This window comes from Bos javanicus, chromosome 5 (assembly GCF_032452875.1).
Source record: "Bos javanicus breed banteng chromosome 5, ARS-OSU_banteng_1.0, whole genome shotgun sequence".
Taxonomy (NCBI): domain Eukaryota; kingdom Metazoa; phylum Chordata; class Mammalia; order Artiodactyla; family Bovidae; genus Bos; species Bos javanicus.
In genome coordinates this window covers 70,403,079-70,425,635 of record NC_083872.1, presented here as the reverse complement: position 1 = coordinate 70,425,635, position 22,557 = coordinate 70,403,079, and the positions used below count along the sequence as shown (strand labels likewise).

At 48.8% G+C, this 22,557-nt stretch overlaps 1 protein-coding gene across 4 annotated transcripts in view; it reads right to left on the bottom strand.

The window, feature by feature from the left end:
- The window catches only part of RFX4 (regulatory factor X4), a 172,485-nt gene extending 153,690 nt beyond the window's left edge, over positions 1-18,795 (bottom strand). For 2 of the 4 annotated variants that reach the window (XM_061417196.1, XM_061417198.1), the window contains exon 1: positions 21-215. In XM_061417196.1, coding sequence (XP_061273180.1) covers positions 21-90 — 70 coding nt within the window. In that variant the 5' untranslated portion in view covers positions 91-215. Of the gene's footprint in view, positions 1-20; positions 216-18,159 lie in introns of those variants that run through there. The other 2 variants (XM_061417197.1, XM_061417195.1) reach the window with 2 other exon arrangements.
- Positions 18,796-22,557: the final 3,762 nt, after the last annotated feature.

The following is a 22,557-nucleotide window of genomic DNA, read 5'->3' as shown; positions in this document are numbered from 1 at the left end:
CCCCAGACCCCAGGCATTACCAGTGGACCCGTGCCTCCGGGGCCTGCTCCTATCTCCCCTCAGGCCAGGATGTGCGTTCCTCTGGATCATTCTGTCTCGGCCCCTTTCCTCTCTCCCCTGGGGCTCCCCACGGTGGTGACACACAGGTTCGTGTGGGAAGTGGGCCCAGGAGGCCGGCAGCTGTGGCCTCTCCAGGGTGGGGGCGCCTCAGGTCAGTGGGTTGCCATGGCAACACCACAGGCCTTGCCCCAGGGGCCGCTGGGTTCCAGGAAGGGGCCCTTGTCCCTGCCTCCAAGGGGCAGCCCCACCCTGGCCCTGCTCTCATTCCATCCTTGGCCCACCAAACAGTGATTTGGCACCGACTGTTTGCCAGGCTCTGAGGCTCTAGTGGTGAACATGCAGCAAGGTCCCTGCTCTCAGAGAGCTTATAATCTGTGGTGGAGATGGAGGAAAACCAATAAACAAGAAGACTTAGAGCACAATGAGTGTCATGAAGAAATGAAGCCAGGGAATAGGATAGAGAGAGATGCGGGTGCGGTTTTAAGGGGCAGGGACACTGAGGGCCTCTCAGAGGAGGTGATGTTGAAGTGCAAAGGCCCAAGGTGGAAGGGGGCTCGAGGGTGTGAGGAAGAGCTGGGAAACCAGCATGGTAGGGGAGAGGGAAGAAGGGGGAGGGCTGTAGGAAATGAGGTCAGGGAGTTAGGATGCGCGACTTGCTGGCCGGAGTAAGAACCTCATATGTATTCCAAGTGTGCTAAGATTCTGTTGCAGGGTTTGATCAGGTGACATGAACTGCACTGGCTCAGAAAGGACAGCCTCAGCCTGTGAGGGGCCTTACATTCATACATCCCACTGTTTACCAACTCTTTATGGGGTAACTTGTTACAGGCACTCAGATAGACAGTAGGAACATAGGAGGGAAGAAGACAGGCAGTTTCTGTCTTTGTGGAATGTTAGCGTTTAGTGCGGGAGTCAGCTATTCAATAATCTCACAAATAGAGATGTCATTACCAAGAAAGCCAGGGGAGAGGGGAAAAAAAAGGTCTGGTCTAACCCATGAGAGTCAGAGAAACTTCTCAGAATACGTAGCATCAAACTGACGGCTGAAGAGTAAGAAGACACATATTCCTACCCCAGGTAAACAGAGGGAGGATGGCAGGAGAGACAGCATGTGCAAAGGCCCCGGGGCTGGCAGGAAAATGACACATTCAAGAACAGGTATTAATTCAACATGTGCTTAATGAGACTGTCCTGCTTAACTAACATTCTGTAAGGTGCTGTGTGGCATGAGCACATAAAAGCACTGCCTCCATACTCAGGGCTGGGTTAAGGAGTCTGGATTCTATTCAGTAGAGAGTTGAGAACCTCTAAAAGTTTTCAAGCAGAGTGTGGCAGAAGCAAATCAGCTCTGTGGGCAGCTCCATCAGGGGCTGCTGAACACAGTCTTAGTGGGGGAGGGAAAGGGAAGCATGAGACCCTACCTCTTATCATCTAAACCTGGACACTTCTGATACTGAAAAGCAATGCTGGTAAGAATTTTGCTGGGACCATATACATAAACCAGGTGCTTCCATGGTAGTTCAGATAGTGAAGAATCTGCCTGCAATGCAGGAGACCCAGGTTTGATCCCTGGGTCAGGAAGATCCTCTTGAGAAGGAAATGGCTACCCACTCTAGTATTCTTGCCTAGAGAATTCCATGGACAGAGGAGCATGGCTTGCTACACAGTCCATGGGGTCACAAAGAGTCAGACACGACTGAGCGACTAACACACTGCACATAAACCAGGACTGCCCCAGGCTAACTGGCACTTAAAGTCCCCCCTAGTAGGAGGCCACTACAAGAGTTTAAGTCTTCAAGGCTTGAATCAAAACAGATGAGTGAGATGAGAAGAGATAAGAAATGTGTCCTCTTTCTAGCTAACTGTATCCACTCGTCTGGCCTAGCCACAGTGTCCCATGTCTCTTCTTGATCTGCTGGGGTCTCAGTCACTGCATTATGTGAGTGAGTCCAAGGTGACACTTTTGCCATCTCCTGGAATGGTGCCTCTCAAAGCAAGCACCATCATCCTCATCAACATCATCATCATAGCAATGACTTGCCCAAGATCACACAGCCTAGCAACTGAGCCAGCTAACTCTAACCTAAGCATTAACTTACGTTTTGTTGTTGTTGTTCAGTTGCTAACTCATGTAAAACTCTGCGACCCCATGGACTGCAGCATGCCAAGCTCCTCAGACCTCTACTATCTCCTGGAGTTTGCTCAAATTCATGTCTATTGAGTCAGTTATGCTATAGAACCATCTCATCCTATGCCGCCCCATTCTCCTTTTGCCTTTAGTCTTTCTCAGCATCAGGATTTTTTCTAGTGAGTCAGCTCTTTGCATCAGATGGCCAAATTTATTGGAGCTTCAGCCTCAGCATCAGTCCTTCCAGTGAATATTCAGGGTTGATTTCCTTTAGGATTAACTGGTTTGATCTTCTTATAGTCCAGGCAACTCTCAAGAGTCTTCTCCAGCACCACAGCTTGAAAGCATCAATTCTTTAGTGTTCAGCCTTTTTTGTGGTCCAATTCTCACATCCACACATGAGTATTGGAAAAACCATAGCTTTGACCATATGGATCTTTGCCAGCTATGTAATATCTCTGCTTTTAAATATGCTATCTAGGTTTGTCATAGATTCCCTTTCAAGGAGCAAGCATCTTTTAATATCATGGCTGCAGTCTCCATCCACAGTGATTTTAGAGCCCAAGAAAATAAAATCTGTCACTGCTTCCACTTTTTCCCATCTACTTGCCATAAAGTGATGGGCCTGAATGCCATGATCTTAGTTTTTTGAATGTTGAATTTTAAGCCAGTTCTTTCACTCTCCTTTTTCACCCTCATGAAGCGGCACTTTGGTTCCTCTTTATTTTTTGCCATTAGAGTGGTACCATCTGCATATCTGAAGTTGTTGATATTTCTCCTGGCAATCTTATGAGACCCATAATTACACATCTTAAAGTCTCGTTGTGAGCACTAAGCTGTGTCTAAAATAATACCAGACACACAATATGTGCTCAAAAATGTTATTGCCCCTTCTTACTTTAGGAAAACTCAATGTAGAAAACTCTGAAGTGGGCAGAGATTAATTAAGATGTCATTATTTGCAACATAACAAGAATTAGCAAGGGAAGCCCAAGGATACACCAATGCCAATATTTCACAGATCCTGAACTCACCAACAGTTTCCGGAGACTAGAGAAAATTAAACCTAAGATGTTCAGTGCCATCTCCTGTCAAAGACAAATGCAATGTAAAAGCAGCTCCCTGCTCTGAAAATATCCCTGAGAACACCAGAGTTAATGTACATAATTGCTTAAGCAGGTTGGGAAATTGTCATTTTCTCTCCACTTTTAGCAGTGGGGAGAGCATACCTGGAGAGCAGGCGGCACAGGGAAAGGAGTGGCACAGAGCAAGCTGTAGACGCATGGAGCCACCATGAGTCCCAGGCACCTGTTTATGCCTGAGGCACTTTTCTGGTTTGTTTGAATTAATATTGTAGTAGTTAAGGACACGTGACCGTGGGCTCAACTGCAAGGTTCAAGTCGGACTGTCTTGCTGTCACCTTGGGTGAGCAACTCCACTTCCCTGAGCCTCAATTTTTTTTTAGTCTGCAAAATGGGAGTGGTAATAATGGCACCTCATGGGATTTCTATAGTGAGGCATAGAGTATTTCCATGATAAGCACTATGTAAGTCTTAGCTACCAATAGTGTAATTCTTATATCAGACCCACCTCCCCAGCATTGTTCTTTAGCTCCTTCCTGTTATCATTCTGTTTGATACTTGGATCTCTTGGTGCATGGCCTGGGAAGCCAGGAGGGCATTAATTCTAATCCTCCCCTTAAAAGGGGCTAGGTAAACTCCACAACCCGGGGCAAATTACTTAACCTCACGGACCTCAATTTTCTTCCTATATTAAAAATATCTACCCCGTGAGGTTATTATGAGGATTAGGAGAATAACATGCTCCTAATATTAGTACTTAGTACTAATATGCTTAGTACTTAATATTAGTACTTAGTACTAATATGCTCCTAAGAATAAGCTCCTTAAGAGCTGACTGTACCTGATTCCCCACTCTTAGGACAGCGCTTGGCACAGAAGAGCAGCTCAATGAGGAGAGAAGAGGAAGGGAAAGAAATAAATGAATGAAGCACCAGTTCCATGCCTGGTTCACAGGGGCTCAGTGAATCTGCAGTTAATCTATCAAGGACTTGCTTGCACAAAGCCTTGAGTCAGGCTTTCTAGAAAGCAGGCAGAGAGATGCAGCATTCCTCACAATATGAAAGAGGGGTTGATTAATATCTTAAATAAATACTTACTGAGTGCTGACTTGTGTCAGACACTCTGGCAGGTGCTTTGCACTTCACTAAGCACAGAGAATAATGACACGGGTGGAAATCTTGAGAAACAAAGGAAGAAGCATCAAGTAAACACGGAAAACGAGGATGGGAAGTATGTACACTGAGAGCCAAAGTTAAGCCAGTCAGAACTTGAGGCACAAGGGAAGCCCCCAGCCCCTTCCCTGGAACTGCCTGTTTTTAATTTGTGTGGAGATGGCCTGGCTTCAAAAAATGCAACTAGCTTTGGTAGCATAACAACCTCAGTTTGGATACTCTTGCCGTATGAAGCAATGCAGGAGATGCAGGTTCGATCCCTGGGTCAGGAAGATCCCTTGGAGAAGGAAATGGCAACCTACTCCAGTATTCTTGCCTGAGAAATCCCATGGACAGAGGAGCCTGGTGGGCTACATTCCATAATGCCGCAAAGAGTCAGACACAACTTAGCGGCTAAACAACAACAACAAAAATGAACCAATGCATGTGACTGAATCCCATGGAGTGACAATTTCCCTAAGTACAGCATGGGAATGATCCTGCCCAGGTCACAGGCTTATGAGGTCACGTGTTGAAAAGACTGAACATCGTGGAAGTGCTGTGGAAAGTGTTTTCTTCTCCTATGCAGTCTTGGGCAGAGGGCAGAGACAGGGAGTGGAGAGAAGCCCTTGGAAGCTATTACAGGGACTCAAGGAGAAGCAAGTCCTCAAAACCCCTTTGTTTATTGAGCTTTTACAACATGCAAAGGCCCTGTGCAGACCCCTTTATATGGACTAATTCATTTAATGTTCACAATACCCTATAAGGTAGGTGCTATGCATGGCCCCACCTTACTGACAAGCAAACTGAGGCTCAGAGATGTCACATGACTTGCTGAGTTCAGATTATCTAGCCCATGGCAAAGCCAGTTCTTACTAAGCCTGTGGGATTCCAGGGCCAGAGCAGTTAATGATTATATCAGTGATGGCAAACGATAACATGCTATGCAGTGGAAGGGGCTGGCTGTTATTTTAACAACCAAGGTTTTTATGCCTAACCAAGCAGTGATAAAGAATCTGCCCACCAATGCAGGAGACACAGATTTGATCCCTGGGTTGGGAAGATCCCTTGGAGTATGAAATGGCAACCCATTCCAGTATTCTTGCTTGGAAAATACTATGGACAGAGGAGCCTGCTTGGGCTGCAGTCCGTGGAGTCACAGAGTTGGACTTGACTGAGCACACACACGTGCATTATAAGGAAAAGCAGGCAGTCTGTGAGTAAATAGGTATGAAGCCTTTGATGATGTAAGATGTCAAATTGGCCAGAGTGACTGGCAGGCGAGAAATACCTTCCCAGCGGTGGTGCCAGGTTGAACTCAGATGAAAGGAATACATGGTATGAAGGGACCCCCACAGGAAGGAGCCCCTTCGGTCAGCAGCCTTGGCCAAAGTCATCTCTCAAAGACATCTCTAAGATCTCCTTCTAACTCCTGGTCTTAGGCGGCAAGGAGGCAGTCTGATTTTGAAATCAGAAAAATTGGTGTTCAAATCTTCATTTGCCGCTGGCTGTTTGGCTTGGAGATGTTACCTGGGCTTTCTGCACCTCAATTTCCTCTTCTACAAGATGGGTAACTAATGCCACAAGTTGGGTATGAGAATTAATTGAGTTAACATGCATAAGCATTTCACACAGTGATTGGAAAAGGTTATAAATGTTATTAACTTGCTATTCAATTTCAAAAAATGAGTCACATTGTTAAAAAAGCAACAAATAATTTTGAAAATAGCTCATTAGGTCAGCCTGCCATTAATTACCAAAATAATTTCAGTGTACTTTTCTCCTTCCCTCCCTCTGTCTCTTTCTTCCTTCTTTCTCTCTTCATTCCCTTTCCCTTCTCGAAAATAATCTATGTATCAATATATAGTCTCCAGGTACTATGTACAATTAGATGGATTTTGTGGGTTTTTTTTCCCCCTTTCTTCTTTTTAAATCACCTTTCAATACCAAGAAAAACTTTAAACAAAACACAGACCCACTGGGAATGCTATCTTCAGGTTCCTCATCTCTTGGACCTCTCTGGATCCCCTCTGCCCAGTGTGATTTCCCAGCTGTGCTCAGGGCTCAGCCGGCCTCTGAGTGATTCTCATACCTGGTACGGTGTGGCAGGGACCAGCTCCCGGCAGGCAGCCCTCCTGGCTCCCAGTGCCTCTGGGGTGCCCTGCAAGGTAACACAGGCAGAGAACACTCTGCAGCCTGGGCACCCAGAGGAAACCCCAACGAAACAGAGAAATAATTCATTCTTCTAATCACAGCAAAGTTTTCAAACTTTAAAACAGAGCCTTGATTAGAAGAAAAGCTGTGGGTTTTTTTTTTTTTTTTTCCTAAAAGCCTGGCATTTCTGAAAAGGTCCCCTACCCAAACCACAGCAACCTCAAAAACTTTGCCCACTGAGTCGAAAATAAAAGTTCACGGAGACCAAAGGCTCTCTCACAACAACAGCTCAATGCTTTAGAAATCTTCTTTTCAATGTTTAAAAATTTGAACATTTTAACTGAGGGCCTCAAGCCGTCTGGAATCTTTTTCCTTGTAAAACTCCCAGAGCTTTCTCAGCCAAAGTTACTTATTTTTTTATGATGTCTAATAATGCTTTATGGATAAACTATGTTGGTTGTGTAAAAGACATCATCAAGTAAAAGAAAAAAACTAAAAACAAATTTTAGCTGTTTTAGTAGTTGCATAAGGATGACATAAAATTAGTTATTTTCTTTTTGATCGAATAAAGAGCTTACAGAGGCATCCAAATTCTCCCCCAACTCTAGATTTTTTATCAGCAATGAAACTGAACACTACAAAGAAAACATGTCAAAATGTTTAATAGGTCAATTCCATCATAAATATATGTGAGTTTATGCTATGAGCCCAATTCTGGAATTTTATAAGACCCCAATAACTTCAATAGGAATTTCACTTACCCATGAGCATTTAGAAGCAGTACACAAATTATAAATACAGTACATGCATGAACACCCCTAATTTAGACTAATCATTTGGGGAAAAGATGATGTGGAATATCATCAATATATCTCAAATATCTCCCATGCTCATTTTTGAAAAATTATAAATCCTGTAATTGTAACATTCAAAGAAACACTTCCTTCTTCAAAAGTCTAATATCAGCTTGAAATGACTTCACAGCAGTCACAAGATTCAAAATAAACATGTTGACATGTTTCTCCACCAGATGCACTTGTGCCTCAAAAATTAGTTGTGGCATGATTAGCAACCACTAATCACTCTTAAGATTATTCAAATGACAGTCCAAAATCTAGTTCAGGAGTAGTTCACTTGTGTGTTCACTGATAGTGCACTTCCTTCAACACGATGTATTCAGAGGATCAGTGCTTATGAAGTAGTAATTCTCCTTTCCGGTTAAATACAAACCTGCTGCATTCATCAATCTCACTTAGGCTGCGTCTAAACAATGCTGACCTTTAGCACAAATCGGTTGTCAGAAAACACGCAGGACACTAAGCCCTAACCAACCTTCACTGGGTTGCAGCCTTTTCAAAAGCTTTCTCATTATCGCCTTAAATTAAAGCAAAACAATCACAACAAGATAAACCCAACACATACAGATTCACCTGTCTGCTGATGATTTTTGATTTCTCAGAGGCAGATTATGCTTTTATATTTCACTGAGGATTAACCAACCACAAAAGCGGAAACTATACACCTATTTTAAAGAACTTCTGCTCTGAGGATCAGACAACAGAGACCACACAACCTACGGGCACAGGTCAATCCAGTCCCCGTTGTCCAAATTTGGACCCTGTGAGGACATAAGGGCCAAATTGCATTCTTCTCTGCTTTGTGTGATCTTTCTCTCTTAAAGAAAGCTGTTAAATATTTCAAAAACTAAAAAAACCACAATGTAGATAAAATCAAGTTGTAAAAACAGAAAGAGAACAAATGGACATTTTCTCCTCACAGTAGAAAAATATGCAAGAAAGGCAAAAAGGACTAAACGGGTTTCCTGTTAAAACGAGTTTCAGAGAAAGATTCACTTGAAATTGAATTCTTTACTTCTTGAAAACCAAGTGTAAAATGGTTCAGTCTTTAGAAGAGTGATGCCTACAAGTATGGAGGGGGTGGATGAAGAACGTAGGCCATCACCTTCCAGAACAGAGAGGGCATCGGGGTTGTGCAAGGAGGCTTCTCTGACAGCTTGCAACTCTCTTCCAGGAGTCACATCCCAGTCAACAGGTGTTGCTTCTACAAAGACACATTTTCCTCTTCCTTTAACAAACTGGAAAACACAAGGGTAAAACCATGGCGAACAGAAGCATGAAAATGCCTTGTTCATGGAAAAGGTAGAGAAATGAAAATAAGATGAATCCCTCAGTCCAATCCTCTTAGAAAAGAATTATTTATCCTGACATGAGAATTGAGACTACTGGGGGGCTTCCCCAGTAGCTCAGTGGTAAAGAATCCACCTGCAGTGGAGGAGACGAAAGAGACACGGGTTCGATCCCTGGGTTGAGAAGATCACCTGAAGGAGGAAATGGCAACCCACTCCAGTATTCTTGCCTGGAGAATCCCATGGACAGAGGAGCCTGGCGGGCTACAGTCCATGGGGTGGCAAAGAGTTGGATACAACTGAAGCGAGTGAGCAACGCACCACACTTAGTACAGAAAACATCTAGATATGCAGAAACAATCTAAATTTTTTCAGGATTCTTATCCCCTTTTCCCAACTAGACACCTAGAATTTGGCAGAGAAAGACCAGATAGTTGTTTTTAATAATAATAAGATCTGCCACTTACTGAGCAATTTCTAGGAGCCAAGTCGGAGAAGGCAATGGCACCCCACTCCAGTACTCTTGCCTGGAAAATCCCATGGATGGAGGAGCCTGGAAGGCTGCAGTCCATGGGGTCGCTGAGGGTCGGACACGACTGAGCAACTTCACTTTCACTTTTCACTTTCATGCACTGGAGAAAGAAATGGCAACCCACTCCAGTGTTCTTGCCCAGAGAATCCCAGGGACGGGGAAGCCTGGTGGGCTGCCATCTATGGGGTCACACAGAGTCGGACATGACTGAAGTGACTTAGCAAAAAAAGAAAAAAGCTTAAAGTGCACAATCTCATCATATCCTCTTTTTGTTCTTATTGAAGTATAGTTGACATACAATATTGTAAGTTTCAAGTGTACAACACAGTGATCTGACAATCATATACATTCCCACACAATCACCATGACAAGTCCAGTAGCCATCTGTCACCATACAAAATTATTACAGTGTTATTGACTACATCCCTGTGACTTATTCATTTTATAGCCAGAGCTTGTATTTCTTAATCCTCTTCACCTATTTCACCCAACAACCTCCCCCTCCCTGGCTGCTTATATTCTATGAAGAACACTGGAAGGTAAGGAGGGGATTTTTCACACAGAAATAAGGAAAGCAAGGCTTAGAGAAGTTAGGTCATTTTCCCCGGGTCACACAGCAAGCAAGTGACTGAGTTGAGATTTCAGCCTTGGCAAAGCCCATGTTCTTTTCATTAAGTCACACCCACATCCACCTGAAGTCATGGATTAACACACATATGTGTGAATGACTTCTAGCTGCAATATATCGTTTGTTAAATTACCAAAAGGCTACATAAATAATCACAGTACTGAATGGCTTCTGCCTCATTTGTGTATCTTGGTTGTGTCTATATATGAGCATGAATGAAGCCTAGACATTCACAAAGTGAATGATAAACTTCAAATGAATCCCAACAGTGCATTTCACATCTGGAGTAAAGAGATGTCCCCTTTTTTTAGTTCTACCAGTTTACTGCTCCCAACCCATCTCCCTCTACCCTTATGCATGCATGCTCAGTCATGTAACCCCAGGGACTACAGCCCGCCAGGCTCCTCTGTCCATGGACTTATCCAGACAAGAATACTGGAGTGGGTTACCATTTCCTTCTCCAAGAGATGTCCTTTTTTTGTCCTTATTTTTGCCAACAACAATTTAAAATATTGTCTCCACAGTATAAAGGACTATCCTTACACTTTCTTATGGGGAGATAATAGCATGTTTTGCTAAAATGATATGAACTTAGTTGGACATCCTGTTCAACACAACCCTCTCCCTTGCTAAAACAAAAAAGAAGAAAAAGATATTACAGCCTTGTAACCAACAGTGTGGAATACTTATTGGTTAGGATACTTATCCACTTTAAGGACATCCTTTATCTGCCTCCATTTTCCAATGTATAAAATGGAGTGGATAATAATAGCACCCCTAATATATACTTTAAAATATAACTAATAATGAATTTAAAGTGCTTAGTACACGTCTGGCATATGAAAGGCATTTGACAACCATTAGCTTTAAAAATGAAAACAAAAAGCTAGATGTATTACTTGCCTTCTTTCCCAGGAAACTATAGCACACACAATTAAGATCAATCTTGCTCCCCATGTTGTCAAGGTGCATCTCAGCTTAGCTTCTAGAGTTCAGAAACTTTCTTGTTTTGAGCCTGTTAGTTTCTTCCTTCAAACTGTGAGTGATAATAGTTTCTTCTTCATAGCATTATTGTAAGCATTATTTAGATAATGCATTTAAATTAAAATGCTTATCAAAGACATATAGTAAGTATTGAATATATGCTACCTGGTACCACTTTTACATTGCATACTCACAACAGTCCTATCAAACCATTCTATCAGTTCCATAAGTAAGTTGAAGCCCAGCAATATCAAGCTTCCAGACCAAAGACACACAGCTCCGTGGGGCAGAAGGGCACCCTGTGAGAGGCAGCAACCTACCCACCACCACGCTCTATCTTCCTTCATCTGGAGAACATTTTCTCCTCATAGTATGTATCACTGGCTGAGATTATTTTGGTATTTATCTGTTTGTCTGTCTAGAATGTATGCTCCAGAGGAGCAGAGATGGCATTTTTTAAGCCCAGCATTTAGCAGAATGCAGGGCAGGCACATAGAAGACACATAGAATTCTTGAATGGAGGAATGAAACAAGCTAACATTTGCCCAAAGGCTGTACCCAACCGTTTTGAGGCACTGCTCCCTACCACTGCCATCATTTAAAACCCTCTTCAAACCCAGATCACATGACAGCTTCAGCGAGGTTTTCTCTGGAGCGTGAGGGCACAACATTCCTTGCTCTTTCACTTTCATCCATGCATTTCCTTCTCACCAAGTTGGATTCAAACCCACCTGGTGGCCAGCGTCATCACCAAGCCACACCAGGCTAGCACTCTATGAGTGTCCAGCTGAAACAGCCTGGGTGGAGAGAGGGAATGGGCTTTCCCAACCTGGCCTCTGATCTAGCTCCGCCAGGTACTAGTTGTGACCCCCATGGAAGTTCCAGACCCTCTTTCATCCTAAAATAGGACAACACAGAATTGTGATCAGCCGTAAGTGGCTAAGGGCTTCCCAGGTGGCCCTAGTGAATCTGCCTGCCAATGCGGGAGACGCAAGAGACACAGGTTCGATCCCTGGGTGGGGAAAATCCCCTGGAATAGGAGATGGCAACCCATGCAAGAGACATGGGTTCGCTTCCTGCATCACAAAGATTCCCTGGAGGAAGAGATGGCAACTCACTCCAGTATTCTTGTCTAGAAAATTCCATGGACAGAGGAGCCTGGTGGGCTATAGTCCATGGGGTTGTAGAGAGTTAGACATGACTGAGCGACTAAGCACACACATAAATGGCTAATGTGTGGGAAAATGCCCTAAACACGGTTGCCATATGGTAGATAGTCAACAACACAGAGCATGCTTTCCTCCAGGCCCCAAGGGGACCTTTTTTTTCTGCCCCTTGTAGCACTCACCGCTCTAAATATGCCCATACCGTCCCTCATCAAAACTTTTTCAAGTCCTTAACAGCAGGGACTTAGGCCTTATTCATCTCCAGGCACTGCCACCCAACAGGTGCTCAGTCAGTGAGACAGACTAAAATTTCAATAAAATAAAATAAAAACTCTGATAAATTCATCCAAAGTTGTTTTTTTTTTTTTTTTACTTTTACCCAACACCTCCAAATTATCTTTGAGTTACTCTCTTCCCCTAACCTTGATAAAACTGCAAGTATCTTGAGTGGGAAAGAAACAACATCAGAGATCCAACCCGGCTCTCCTGACACACACACACACACCTTTCCATCCTGCAGAGCTGTGGAGCCCTAGGGGCAGCTGAAGACTGTCCCAAAAGGCCTGTACAACAGGCAGGGACAAGCAATCAGGGGCCTAGGCAAGTGGAGACCTGACTCTCTGGCATCCAACTTGTGATGTCACTGTTCCATATCTTTTCAGCCTTTTTTTTTTTTTTTTTTTTTTTGCACAGACACCAGGCAAACACAAGCATCAACTTGACTTAAAATCACTACCTTGCCGTGTTGAAAATGGAAGAGAAACCCTGTGCCTGATGCAGGTCACAAAAAATGCCTCTCTCATGGGGTGCCTATGAGGCTCAGTGTGTGATAAACTAACGACTTTATAAACCAAGTCCCAGGCAGAGTTCACAGACACACAGGCATGTAAATGAACTACAAACTCTCAGACAGACCATGGCAGTCTCTATATCCAATCTGTTCATTTACAGATGAGGCCACAGAATCTGGAGAGAAGGGAAGGATTCCTCTGCTGAATGTATCACCAGGAGTGGCCAAGTGTGAGAAGAGCCTCATCTCTTCCTAAAAGCTTAAGCAATGGAGAGTAAAGTCTGGTTTTCTTTTGATGGTAGCATCTCGTCACATGGGCCAGTGTGTCTTCTTATCCAGCGTAGGTGAGGGTCTGTGATGGTGGCTTCATCACCTAGAGGCATTTTAATGTTCCCTAAATCGACCCTAGGCACAGCCCCATAAAACCTAATGCCTTAAGGAATGCTCCTTAGGTGTAATTGACAAAGGCAATCATAGGCCTTTAAAAAGGGGTTATCCAAGGTTCTTGACTCTTAAAATCCTAAATGACTTGTAAAACTATTTTAGTATATTATTAGTTTGAGGAGAGATTCACTAACTGTGCAGTGGATCACAGTTGGGATAGTGGTAACCTGGCCTCTATGGTAGAGAAGAATCCGTCTAACTTGTCAGAAAATCCCAGTCTGGGAGTTGTCTAACCCTTCATTTTACAGACAATTAAAATTAATCTTGGAAAGGCTCAAAGATTTATCCAAAGTGCTTCAGTCAGAATTATAACCTGGAGCTTTCCCCACTGCACAAAAGAGTAAAAGAATCCATAGAATCTTCCCTTTACTACCCGTCCCATTCTTCCAAAATTTCTGACCAGGCACCTCCTACTCTTTTCTTTCCCGCATTATTCTAAGCCCTCACTTTTTCAGATACCGTTTAAGAAGTGGGGCTGAGAAATTCATCTGGGGCGACCCATGGGTCCAGGGGAAGAAATGCCAGAACCTTTCACGTTGGAGAGCCTGTGGCTCGCGGGGGAGGCGGGCATACTGCCCAGCTGGCGCCTAACCTTGGGATGGGGAAGGAGGCTGGACGAGAACCCGGAGGAGGAGGGGTGGCGGGGTGGGGGCAGAGGCGGAATGAGAAAAGGTGTAGCTGCTGGAGAGAAATTAGAGACCTCGGGGCCTCTGGGAAGCAGGACGGTCCGGCTCTCACACAGCGGCAGGGAGGCCCCGTGCGAACTCCTCTCTCCTCCGCGTACTCGGCCTTTTGTTGTCGGCCTCTGCCTCTGGCTCCCGCTCATGCCCTCCGGTCCCCTGCCCCCCTGAAGTCACCCCAACTGCACTCATAATATTTTGCTTTGCGCTGGGTCTGTTTTCCACCACCAACTTCCAGCAGTCTCCATGGCGACGCGCTGGGGAGGGGAGCGCGCGCAGCTATGGAAATCCCAGGGCCTAGCCGCGCGGCGGCCACAGCAAACTTTTCCGGGTCTCCAGGACCTGCAGGCCGGGTGGGAAAGCGCGCTGTCCTGGGCCACTTGCACCAAGTCGCGAGCCGGACTCCGGGATCCCCGGCTGCACGCTGTGCTGCCTAGTGCTGCAGCCACACGGCTAGGGGACCTGGGGACCACGCGGCTCTTACTGGATCCTGATGCCAAACCCAGACGCCGGAACTTGGCAGGTGGCGAGGGTGGAGCGAGCATGCCTCCTTTACGGGACACACACACAGGTCCAACGAGGGCTAGATAGTCCGGGTTGGACGTGAGGGCAAAGTTCAGAGCTCCGATCCTTGTTCCCCAAGCCCGCAGTCCGGGTCCCAGGGCCAGAAAAAGCGGCTCCTTTCCTAGGGCCGTGCCTGGGAGAGGATGGAGGAGGCCTAGAGCCCCGTCCCACCTGGGCGCTCCCTGTCCCGTTGCCCCACGCCAAAGCCACTGAATGTCCCCACCTGCAGGCCCACGGAGCCAGGTCGGGCCTTGTTTTGAGCCGGGAGCCTGTAGACCAGAGTGCCTTCCCGCCGTTGTGGTCCAGGGGCCTCAAAGCAGGCTCTAGGGGTGCGTTGGCGGCTCTGGATTTTGGAGTTCCAGGTGGAAAGCGGGTAGAGGCAGACGTCTCTAGGTCGGGCTCATCAGTGCCCGTCGCTAAGGCGCCATCCCGTTTAACAAGAAACAATTCTTCTGTTGCGTAGGCGACCAACCTGGCCCCGGCCCACTTTGCACAAGTTCTCTGTGGCCTAAAATTCGACCTACTTTTCCTCCTCTCGTTCTCGAATCTCCAGGCACCTTGAGTAACTGAGCAACGCTCGCCTGTCAGAACCGCCGGGATTGGACCCACAGGCCACCAACATGTAGGCGCGGCGGCGGTCCGCTTGGGGACGGCTGGCCACCCCGGGATCCGCGAGGCTTTGCGCGGTGCGGGACTTCTGCGCGAGCCGGGAACAATATCACTGCCAACAGCGCACCGGCCGGACGGCGCGTCCCGGGCCCCACGCGCGCGCCTGTGGCCCCCACCGCCTCCCCGGGCTCGGCCGCGCCGCGGAGCTCCGGGGAGAGCGGCTCAGCTTTGTGGCGCTCGGCGGCGGGCTAGCCCAGGGCCCAGAGGCTCGCGCCGGCGGCTCCCCAGCCTCCTCCGACGGGGCCATTGTCTTAGACCCGTACTTGCTGAATATTTGGGGAAAACTCGAGGAATATATTACCAGCTCCGTGTGCAGAACAAAGGGGCGCGTTGCCGCAGGTCACGCTGAAGTGGCCCCCAGGCGGAACACTAGAGCCCCGGCCCCTGCAAAACCGTCCTGCCGGGCCCGAGGCACGTTGCGGGAATTTTCCTCTTAAGAGTAGGGGACGGTGGCCTGGCCCGCCGGCCTCTCTGACCCGGGATGCTCCGGAGTTCGCCTCAGCACTTGCTGCTAATCGATTGTGTCAGCCTTTTCGGAATGAAATACTACTAACAATAATATTCGTGGCTCGGCCCTAGATTTGCGCACAATCTGCCGTTAAAGGAGCAGAATCGAACTGCTCCAAGGAGCGCTGGTCCCAGCTAGCCGGGAAGAAAGGAACCTTTACATAACAAGGGAAACTCCAAAGAAAAGTTAATGGGATTAAATTCTCTGGAAGCGAGGTGAGGGAAGGTTCTGGACCGGACCGCGCCGAGCCAGCTGCACTTCCCTCGCCGTCGGTTTTGCAAACCCGCATGAGAATGTCACTTGGTACGCCTCGTGTCATTTCGTCCCGCTGGGTTTCCCAGAACTTTTTGAGTTCCCCAGAACTTTTTGAGTTCAGGATGGCCATCTAGCCATCCACTCCCTTCCCCTTTGGTGGATGGGAGAAAAGTTTTCAGAACCCGTTGGGGTGTCTGCATTAAGTAAAAGTGACAAGGTGTCTCCATGACCACAAGATAGAACAGAAAACAGAAGCTCTCCACAACCCCGCAGCTATCCCAGGATGCACAGAGAAGTTCCAGTCCTGTTGAGGGGGATGCTAAAACCCCCAGCTGGGCTGTGCTGGTGTGGCGCACAGACACCTCAAGTCCTGCGTGGACCCCTTGCAAATATCAACACTTGGCCCCAAACCATGCAGACATGGGTTTAGTTTTGTTCAAGGATATTCACTTCTAAAATTGGGGTGCTCAGGACATGCATGGTGGCATAAATACTTCTCATGGAAGTATGGAGGGAAGGGATCCTTTCTCTCTCTGGGCGCCCTCTTTACCGCCAGCGGAGAGGACCCAGTTAGGGCTGGCCCCGCACTCGGTAGCCAGTCGCAGGGCAGGTAACCCTTCTCTTTGCCTTCATTTGTCACTGCATATAGTAAGGAAGGCTGTGGGGGTCAGCCCATCCCCACTCCCAGGGGGCCCACACCCACTTGGCGGGGACCGAAAAGGAGAGGTTTGATCTCTTGAGATCAGAAATAGACAATTTTCCTGGAAAATCAAAGATACCCCTGGCCAGAGGGTGGTGGGCATCTTGGCCACCAGGGCCCCAGCAGAAGCTAGAAGGGGCTGGAAACCTTTCTGCAAGAATGGGAAGAAGAACATCTGGCCGATGCCCGAATGACCCCTACTCCCAGTCCACATTCATTTCCAGCCTGCAGGTGGAGGTGGGGATGCCGTCGTGTGTTTGTTTATTTGCTCAGGGAAGAGAGGCGCGTGTGTTAAGGATGGCAAAGGCTGGAAGGCACTTGTTGCTCCGCGCGGCAAAGTCCAGCAGCGGATGGATGCTCCTAGGCGTTCTCCCAAGCATCGCGTCAAGCTGCTGTCTCGGCCCAGGCTGCTCTCACGGCTTGTTTCTGCCTCTCCAAGAAACTCCGAGGCTGCAACCTAGCCGGGATAGGAGTGCACTGGTTGGAAGACGGCAATTGAGGGTTGTCCTTGTTCAGTCGCTAAGTCATGCCCGACTCTCTGCAACTGAAGGAGGAGGTGAATTTCCGGAGAATTTCTTCCACCTGGAAGGGGCGTAGGGAGCACAATTCTGATATAGAAGTTTGGCGGCTCCTCAAACGTACTAGAGCTGCGAGGCTCTACTGGAAAAAGAACCGAGACGCTGGGCTTTTTCGTTGTAAAAGATGCCTTGGCTTACTTTCTCCGTGGTTACGGACGGCCGCGACCCCCAAACCTGGCGCCTCCAGCCAACAGAACCCAAAGTGCCGAGCAGTTTGCAGACCCAGACGCCAGGCCTTGCCAGCCGCGCAGCATCCTGTTCTCTTCCGTAGAGTTACTGTCCCCAAGCAGAACGCATCGTCAGGTACTCCTTCCGGCCAAGGAGGCTGCACCGCGCTTCGGACTGCCCAGGGCCCCCTCCTCCCGACCGGGCGCGGATTCCCCAGGACCACCGGGCTCGCCTCTGCCACTCCCTCCAGCTGCGCATCTCCACCAGTTGGAGCCTCTGTCCCCACCTCCCAGGCGCTGTGCAGAGCCGTCGCCCTCCCCCGCCTCTGGGGCGTTCCGCTCGGCTTCCTGGCCCCAGCCACCAGCCTCGGAACGCACCGCTATTCCGGGACCCCCAAACCGGGGGAGGAGCTGGACCCAGGAAGGGGCGGTCGGCTCGCAAAGTTTCTGCAAGTGGCACCTCGAGCTCGCCGCGAACCAGCGAATCTTTACTTAACTTTATGTCCAGGGCAAGCGAAAGCGCACTCCACAGCGCGCGCACACACATTTACACACACACAATCACACGTTTACACACACTCACAACTTCCACGCATCCGCTTACACACATCGCGCATCGCACGAGATTGAGAACTTCTGCACGCTCCATTATTTCCTGGGGTTCCACTGTCAAGTTGACCCTTCTGAACTTTTTGCGACTCTTTCTGAAGTTCCCCTTCTACCTCTTCTTTCCCTCCCAATGTCTACCCCCAACCCCCACCAGTAGGACTAACCTGTGGAATCCATGTCGGGTTCCTCCAGTAACCCACAATGCATGCTCTTCCCATGGACAGCACAGGCGCCCCCCAAAAATCCTGATGTTTGGGGATCCCCTGTGCTAGAGCTGCCCAGGGAGAAAGGGAGGAAGGAGGGAAGGAAAGACGCAGAGAGTCCAAGGATGTAAGGATAGAAAGAAGGAAAGGAAAAGGCAGAAAGAGAAAGAAGAAAGGAGAGAGAGAAGGGAAAGAGCTCGGAGAAGGGGGAGCGAGAAAGAGCGAGCCAGAGAGGGGACACTCAGTAATCCAGCCGGGCAAAGCCAAACCCGTCAAAATGTTTGCGGATGTTTCATGGGAAAAAGCATCATTTTATAGGAGCCCCGATGGGAGCAATGTCATTGATAGGCCAGCCGGCCTGATGAATGGCCGCTCGTCAGATGGGGCCGTGGCGAGGCGCACTGTGAAGCCCATTGTGGGCCTGTTTTGAATAAGAAAAGCCGCCTCCGAAAAGGGGGGCTCAGAGCGACGCAATCCCAGCCCTCCGACTTCCCCCTTCTATTATAGCATTAGCAACGTTTTTCTTATTTAAAGTTCCAGAGGCCTTCTCCAGCCTTCGCCCGGCACTCATTACAGGCGAAATCAAAATTGGCTTAGATGTGGCCCCCTCCCCCTCTGCCTACCCCTCCCCCGATCCGGCCCGGCACGGCGCAGGCATGGGAAGGGGGTGAGGGGGCGGCGGCAGGGGACCCCGAGGAGCCTGGGGAGTCGCCTACGCGGCCACGAGTGGGCCCCACTTCTTTCCTTCTCCTCTTGTGGCCCCCGCCCCAGGTTTGGTCCCGGGTTAGATTCTGAGTGGGAGCCTTGGGGATGAAACAAGCCTTGTCCCAGCCACGGGGATCCACGGACACGCGTGGGGAGGGTGGAGAGCTGAGGGGGGAGGGGAGGGGGCACTATGGCCCTAGGACCCCAGCCCCACCCCAACCTGGGCGGCGACAAGGCCGCTTGGCCGCGGCGGGGGGGCGGGAGGGGGTTGACTCATCCCCCTCCAGAACTTTCCGTCTTCTGGGTATATCTGTCTCCTTCCCCGGTCCCTCTGTCCCTCTCTTCCCGCGTCTTCTCCATGCTGGGCCGCCTGCGTCTCTGTCTAGCCCCTGCTCCCTCATCTCTTTGTCTCCCCCTGGGGCTCTACCCTTCTCTGTCTCTATCCCCCTTGGTCTCTCGGACACCCCCCGCAGCCCCCGCCTCTTCCCGTAACCCTGTCTGTCAGTCTGTCTGTGTCTCCGGCCCTTCCTCCCTCCCTCCCCCGCCCCCGCCCGCCCCCAGCCAGCCGCGAAGTTGGTGAGAAGCCTCGGCGTCTGAAGGGGGGGACGCCGTTTTCCCAGGCACCCCCCCTCCTCTGCCGGGTGTAAAGTGCAGAAAAGAGGTGGGGGGGGGGTGGCGAGGAGCTGGGGGCGGGGGGCTGGAAGTGGAAGTGGGGCGGGGGACAGGCTGCGTCTGCGCGGGCCCCGATAGAGTGGCCGGGCGTTCGCGGGCCGGCCGCGCTGTGATTAGAATATGAATGGGACTCGGCGGGCGGAGAGAAAGGCGGATTACCCGGGTGCTCTGACCATGGACAGAGGCAGCGCCGGCCGGCCGCGCAAGAGGCGGGGCGGGGCGGGGCGCGCGGGCGGGGTCCCTCTCGCCAGCTCAAGGGGTTTCTAACCCGGGACCCCAAGCCCCTTGCGGCTCCCGCGGTCCCTGAGAGAGCCCCCCACCCTTGTCTGCCCTCCCCGAGCGGGGCTAAGTGGGACAGTGCGGGGAGGTGGGGAGCGCGAGGGGCCAGCACGTGCCCAGTTAAGGTCACGGTGCGGGAAGAAGGAGGGGGCGGGGAATGCGGGCTGGACAGAGCTTCAGCTTAGTGTATTTCAGAGAGCCCGGTTCAAATCCCAACTCAGTGAAAGTCTTCATCTCTATGGGCCTCGGTTTCCTTGTCTGTAAAATGGGGCCGAAATGTCCCCCTTCAAAGTGTGCGGTAAGATCAGACAAGGTAGTGGATATAAAAGGAGCTGAGTACTTGCTGTTCTCTCCGCGTGGTTACCATCTACCCGTCCCCAACATGTACCCCGTGGGACCAGCTCTTTCCCACCACCCTGGTCTCAGCCAAGCCTCACGTCCTCGGAGTGTGCCTGATCACCCTGTGTGAGGGGCCCCTCTTGCTCCGGCCAGTGCCTGGTTCCTTAGGCGTTTGTTTCTGCAGCAACTCTGTTCTCAGCCATTTGCTTTGACCCCAGAGCCGCACCTGCACATTCTTTCCGGCTGCGATGGTTGGTGAAGGGAAAAGGGGTATGAAACCAACCAAAGGCGACAGTGGTGAATCACCGCACTTGGTCGTGGTGGGCGTGGTGGCAAAGACCGCGGGATTCGGAGTCAGAAGATCCCAGTGGCCGGTTCCTTTCTCAGCCTCAGCTTCTCCCCTGACGAAATGGGGTGAATGATAAAACGCTTCATCAGCCAGCTGAGCGACCCATTGAAGGCAAAACACTTGGCTGGGAGACTGACCAGGTGCATGGTGGAGGTGGCAGAGGCACCACCACCCGGAGTGCTTCCGGCCTCCGGGAAAACCCTTGAGGGATACCAGGCCGGTAGTCTCTAGACGGCGGACCAGATTATTATGATGGCTGTAGATATTACTTATTTTAATTATTAGGCACGCAAAACTGGGGCGGGGTGGACCAGGCTCGCCAGGGAGGAGTGAGGATAAAGAACTCATAGGTGGACCACGCAGGATGGGATGTGTGCCCTGCGCAGTTTCAGTTCAGTTCAGTTCAGTCCCTCAGTCGTGTCCGACTCTTTGCAACCCCATGAATCGCAGCACGCCAGGCCTCCCTGTCCATCACCAACTCCCGGAGTTCAATCAAACTCACATCCATCGAGTTGGTGATGCCATCCAGCTATCTCATCCTCTGTTGTCCCCTTCTCCTCCTGCCCCCAATCCCTCCCAGCATCAGAGTCTTTTCCAATGAGTCAACTCTTCGAATGAGGTGGCCAAAGTACTGGAGTTTCAGCTTTAGCATCATTCCTTCCAAAGAACATCCAGGGCTGATCCCCTTTAGAATGGACTGGTTGGATCTCCTTGCAGTCCAAGGGACTCTCAAGAGTCTTCCCCAACACCACAGTTCAAAAGCATCAATTCTTCAGCGCTCAGCTTTCTTCACAGTCCAACTCTCACATCCCTACATGACTACTGGAAAAACCATAGCCTTGACTAAATGGACCTTTGTTGGCAAAGTAATATCTCTGCTTTTGAATATGCTGTCTAGGTTGGTCATAACTTTCCTTCCAAGGAGTAAGCATCTTCTAATTTCATGGCTGCAATCACCATCTGCAGTGATTTTGGAGCCCCCCAAAAATTAAGTCTGACACTGTTTCCACTGTTTCCCCATCTATTTCCCCTGAAGTGATGGGACCAGATGCCATGATCTTAGTTTTCTGAATGTTGAGCTTTAAGCCAACTTTTTCACTCTCCTCTTTCACTTTCTTCAAGAGGCTTTTCAGTTCTTCACTTTCTGCCACAAGGGTGGTGTCATCTGCATATCTGAGGTTATTGATATTTCTCCCAGCAATCTTGATTCCAGCTTGTGCTTCCTCCAGCCCAGCGTTTCTCATGATGTACTCTGCAAAGAAGTTAAATAGGCAGGGTGACAATATACAGCCTTGACGTACTCCTTTTCCTATTTGGAACCAGTCTGTTGTTCCATGTCCAGTTCTAACTGTTGCTTCCTGATCTGCATATAGGTTTCTCAAGAGGCAGGTCAGGTGGCCTGGTATTCCCATCTCTTTCAGAATTTTCCACAGTTTATTGTGATCCACACAGTCAAAGGCTTTGGCATAGTCAATAAAGCAGAAATAGATGTTTTTCTGGAGCTCTCTTGCTTTTTCGATGATCCAGTGGATGTTGGCAATTTGATCTCTGGTTCCTCTGTGCAGTTTAGGAGCAGACAGTCCCTGTCCTGTGCTGTCTAACCTGGGAGGGCACTGTTTCTCAGGCATGACAGTGCCAGCAGCACCAGGGAACTTAAAGAAATGAATATAAGCATTTATGCATTCACTCTGAATGCATACCTACTGTGTCGAGCGCTGTTCAAGGCGCTGAGGATACAACAGTGAACAAAATAGACAAAAAAAAAAAAAAAAGTCCTGTTCTTCTGCACTTTATGTTGGAGTCAGGTGAGATAGATAATGTATAAAATATATAGTTAAATTTTTCAGGATGTCTGATGATGAGTTCTATGTAGGGGCGAGACATAAGGGAGGGCCTCTCTGAGAAGGTAACCTTTGAACCTTAAAAAAAGTGCTATCTGCTGTTGGTGGTAATGTAAATTGATGTAGTCACTATGGAGGTTCCTTAAAAAACTAAAAATACAGTTAACATATGGT